The 5077-nt window shown below is 42.5% G+C and overlaps 1 protein-coding gene across 2 annotated transcripts in view; it reads left to right on the top strand.

Moving 5' to 3' along the window:
* Nucleotides 1–4273, top strand: part of ECRG4 (ECRG4 augurin precursor) — a 29003-nt gene extending 24730 nt beyond the window's left edge. For both annotated transcript variants that reach the window (XM_032790892.2, XM_032790893.2), the window contains exons 4-5: nucleotides 1435–1592; nucleotides 3991–4273. In XM_032790892.2, coding sequence (XP_032646783.1) covers nucleotides 1435–1592; nucleotides 3991–4152 — 320 coding nt within the window. In that variant the 3' untranslated portion in view covers nucleotides 4153–4273. The remainder of the gene's footprint in view (nucleotides 1–1434; nucleotides 1593–3990) is intronic.
* Nucleotides 4274–5077: the final 804 nt, after the last annotated feature.

The following is a 5077-nucleotide window of genomic DNA, read 5'->3' on the forward strand; positions in this document are numbered from 1 at the left end:
TCGATTTTAGCGCTACTCCTCTCGTCTGGGAGGAGTATAGAAATCGATATAAAGTGCTCTTTATATCGATATAAAGAGCTTTGTAGTGTGGACGGGTACAGCGTTAAATCGATTTAACGCTGTTTAAATCGATTTAAACGCGTAGTGTAGACCAGGCCTGAGACACTTCCTGCTAAATGCTTTCCTCAGCCAGAAATCACTCTGGTTTAGGCTCCCTGCAGGAGCTGAGGGCATAGAGAGTCTCTCAGCTAGGGTTGCCAACTTGATAATATTTAAAAACAGGACCCTCCAGCAAGGAGTGCCAGAACCTCCCCTGTCCTGCCTCTTCCCCCTGAGGCCCCGCTCTTGCTCCACCTCTCACCCTGAGGCCCCACCCCTTCCCTGCCTCTTTCCCTGAGGCCCTCTTCCCCTTTGCCCCTGTCACTTGCTGCTTTTCCCTGCCCACCCCACCAGCTCCTGGTCAGGAGGGACTTGCCTGCAGAGCAGGCTGGGAGCTGCAGCCACCTGATGAAGGTAGGAGGCAGCTCCGGCTGAATAGGGGCTGGAGTGGGTGATGATCTGGTGCCACCCTACCTCCAGTAACCAAACTTTGGATGTCCAGTCAGTAGATCTGACCGAACACTGTCAGATCACCTTTTCAATCAGACTTTCCAGTCAAAAATGGGACACCTGCCCACACTACTCTCAGCCCCAGCAAGCAGCAGTCTAAGATGCAGACCCATAGATAAATCACATTTTTTTTCTTAATTAGAAAAAACAAGAACAGTCGTATTGCTATAAATTTCTCAGACATTCATAGCTCACCCTTGAACCTTTTATAGCCACATCTCACAGTCTGGAAAGCACTGTACTCTGCTGTCCATTGAATCCAGCCCAACTCCCACTTTCTATGAGTGGACTAAAAAGTAATAGAACTCAAGAGCTAAAGTACTATTTTCACATGACTACACCACTGATTTAAGATTGAAAAAAATACGAATTTGAGTTGTTGTTTATCTTAGTGCCTTAAGGCTCGGTTCAAAAATGTGTTTTTCTTTGCATGTCTTTTCGTTTCCCTTCCCCCTTATACCAACATGGAGCTATCATGTTTCAGCATCTCTCCTCCGAGTGGAACACAACTCATAGTATGCAGTAGTTTCATCAGTCCTTGTTTAGTGTATAGCTTCTGGGCAAGGATAGCTGATGGAAAATCCAGCAGGTAGGGGAAAGGGGCTGAGGGAGAGACATGGGCAAAATCCAGAATGAAGTAAACTGACAATGTCTATTTTATTTGATTGATTATGTCTGTTATTATTACAAGGCTGTTGTTACTATTGAGTGCATAGGTAAGCCAAGCATGAAGGTGGTGACTTATTGCTAAAGGCATAACTAGGCTAATACATTTTTGGGTTGATCAAAAAGTTACTGCCACGTCATTTGAGGACTTCATTTCAGCTCTGGCACCAGCTAAGACAGAGGTGTCAGTAAAAGAAAACACGGCCAAGGAGTTCTTAAGCAGCCTGAAACGCCAGAAGCGCCAACTGTGGGATAGGACTCAACCCGATGTGCAGCAGTGGTATCAGCAATTCCTCTACTTGGGGTTTGATGAAGCCGTGAGTACTAGTCTTGCCAGTAGTAATGAGGACTTCAGTATGTGTCCAAATATAGTGATACTAAGAATACATATCAATGAGAAAGTGGCTTATTTCTTTTCTTCACAAGTTTGACACCCTCGTACCTTTTGAAAATAGAGAATTGTGATGTATAAATGCAAACCCCTTTTTGATATCTTGATTTAAAACCCTGTTCAGAAAAAATTATATAAAGAAAACGTTCCAAAATTTTTGAATCCCGTTGAGCTTCAATTTAATGAAATTGTCATCTGGTTTATATGGAAGTGTGTGGATGAGCGAGAGACATACACCAAACAAAGTTACCAGTGTTGAAATGAGCATAGTGGTCTCAGTCTATTACTTTTGGGTGTTTGGACAAATCACAAATCCACTTATAGTTTAGCATGGTTGGCGTTCTTCTCAGAAGAGGCAGGGAATTTGAATACCAGCTAGAGCATTGGCAGTTTGAGAGGCTTTTCGATCACAGACCTACAGTACATCCAGCGTTGATCAGTGCTGTAACTTTCTAATTTGCATGAGCACTAAAGGTATTTGGGCACCTAACTTCTTTAGAACTCAATGGAAGTTAGATGCCTATGTAACCCTTCTGCCCCTCTGAATTGGCAGCAACAAGGGCCGGGTTCAGTATCCAGGGGTTCCGTTTCAATAACACAATGCATAACCGGCTTGAGCCCCCACCCAGTGACCTGGGACACTTACATACCACACCCCCCGGGCACCTCTAGGAGCAATACTTCCTCACTGCACGCATGGATCTGAGTGTAAGCAAAGATTCTTTTTATAAGGAATGGAATCATGCAGCAACCCACTTGCGAAACACAGCACAGAACAGGATTATAAACTTAACAAAACATAAACATATAAAACAAATTCCCGCTCCCCAGGTACGTTTGGCACTGTCCATTTTTCCCTCCCAGGTCTTAAGCTCAATCGACTCCAACGTCCACACCAAAAAGTCTCTGCAGTGCCGACGGCTTCGCAGAATTCATAGATGTTAATCTGCAGCAGTTTTTTTACGCCCAGCACTCTCAGCCTGGGTGGAATGGTGGGATGGATATAGTGCCACCACATAGGTGTTAGGGCGCACCTTACATGGCGGCCAATGTCTTGCTCCACCTATGGCAGTTTTGCTGCAGCCTTCACCACGACCAGCTCCACCTACACCCCGCTGTTTGTGTTTGCCCTCCTGACAAACCGCTTCACTCTGCTCACTGTTCCATGGGCTGCTCCAACATGCTGCAAACTGCTCCGCTCTGCCAGCCGCTTAATGATAGGTCTTCAGGCTCCCCCACTAGTTAACACAGCACTTATTGATCTCAGCTCAGCTCAGCTCTTTGTAGGGGAGCCCAGGTGCTGGTGCACTATTGGCCCAACATGAATTCAGCTCAGCAGTCTCTAAATGGACTCCTAATAGAATCAAAAATTAGCTCTACTCTTTAACAGTGGAGAGAGGAGAATGTTCAATTGGTGTTTCAGGCCCTCAAAAGGCACCCATACCATTAAGTACACACACCAATCCCCAACCTCTCTCAATTCATAGCGTTTTGGAACCCATGTCCCATGTTTAACAAGTACCACCCAACTGAGGTTGAGTCATTTCTGTCACAAAGCAGTCCCACAGCTCCCCATTCACACAATCAGGGTGACACACTTTTTTTCCTCCTGCCCCAATAACAAAGAAATTGGGGATCCCAGAGCTGTTAAAAATCACCATCCCAAGCTGCTGTGGGGTTATGCTAAGTGGGGGGGGCGGGGGGTGTATGCCAATGCAAATTCTTGAAATTCTTTCCACACTCTCTACAATTCACCACCAGATGTCAGGGTAGCACTCATCCTGACTCTGCTTACACCTAAATAGCTAAGTTTTAAGTTAATTAAAAAGTGTAGAGAGAAGTTTATACTATTTGAAGGCATTTGACAAGCTTCCTTTCTAGAGAAATAGTTAATTTGTAGGACTGTTAGAGTGGAACTGAGAGTTCCAGTTCCTCTGCATATTGCACAAAGCTGTAATTGAGAGATCACTGAAAGTGGAGAATAGACATATTCATAGTGACCCAGTCCCAGCTCTAGCATAAAGAAGAGGTAAAAAAATAAAGTTTAGATGTTAAATTCTTGGCTTCTTGGAATGTTTTTGATGAGGTTGAATTGGCACAGAGCAGTTGTACTACAGCTAGACTTCCATGACTGTGTGGACTGTTTACTGCACTAATTTTGGAAGGCCAAATGATTTTTTTTTTAAAAGCCTACTTTTTCCAAATAAGGAAAGGCTTAACATTCCTAAAACAAACCAGAAGAGCCCATTACATTGTTTTCCTTTTTTACAAAATGATTGTGGCATTAGAACACAAGTTGATTCGTTCTCATCTTTTGTTTGCAGAAATTTGAAGATGATGTCTCCTACTGGACAAACCTGCGACGTGGTGGCAATGAATATTATGGAGGCTACTACCAGGACCATTTTGATGAAGATGCACCTATTGGGCCCCGAAACCCACACACCTTCAGGCATGGAGCAAATGTCAACTATGATGATTATTAACCTCATTTATTCTACTGTAACTAAGAATTGTATGTCTGTATCGGATTGCGCTAAGCCCTAGCCTCACTAACTCACATTCTCTCTCTCTTCCTCTACCCTCTTTTTTTATAGTAGCCATTTGTTATAAACAAGAAGAGAGAAACTGTCTAGCACAGAAGCCTATTTGGAATGGGCTTCTATAATTACTTAATAGTACACTATGTAAAAGTGTTAGAATTAAAGTCTTTTGGTAAAATAAGCATTTTTCCATTTCTTGGGTAGAGTTTGCAATAGCTGACCATTTCAAAGCACTGCATTATTAGAGATTACATTTTCAAGGGATTTTTACTCATTCTTAAAAACTGATTGTCTAATTCCATGATTTCACCCAGTTTTGGTGTATTTTATAAAACAATGTGCTTCAGTGTGCTCAGTTATTTAGGTCTGTGTCAATACTGTAAATAAATCCCACACTTTTAGAGGAAAAACATCTTTGTGGGTCCTTTCCCTATGTTTCCATTTTCAGCATGCTCTAATGCATAATATATATTAAATATTATAGCTCTTTTATAGTTCATGTTGCGTCCTTTACAACTTGGCTGTAAAAGTTTAACCTCGGCTGAAACTTGGCGTAAAATTACCAAAGGAGCTATTTTAAAGTTATGTGAGTACAAAAATAATAGATGTTTAAAGGGGTCTCTCCATCGCTATATAATCAGGTATAAAATATATTGTCTCATGAAATTAATAGTGGTGAAATAGCACCAGATAGTGGCCTCTGCCGTGGTTATAGGAAGTGCAGCCTGGATACGATCACATTATGCTGTTAAAAAGGAACATAAAGCTATGATCAAAAAATTGTGTCTGAATGAAGGGGGTAGCAAGTTAACGAAGAAAAACATCCAAGACTCAGCAGAGCACAGAGGGGTTTTGTGATGCAACCCAA

Source organism: Chelonoidis abingdonii, chromosome 1 (assembly GCF_003597395.2).
Source record: "Chelonoidis abingdonii isolate Lonesome George chromosome 1, CheloAbing_2.0, whole genome shotgun sequence".
In the NCBI taxonomy this organism is placed as follows: Eukaryota; Metazoa; Chordata; order Testudines; family Testudinidae; genus Chelonoidis; species Chelonoidis abingdonii.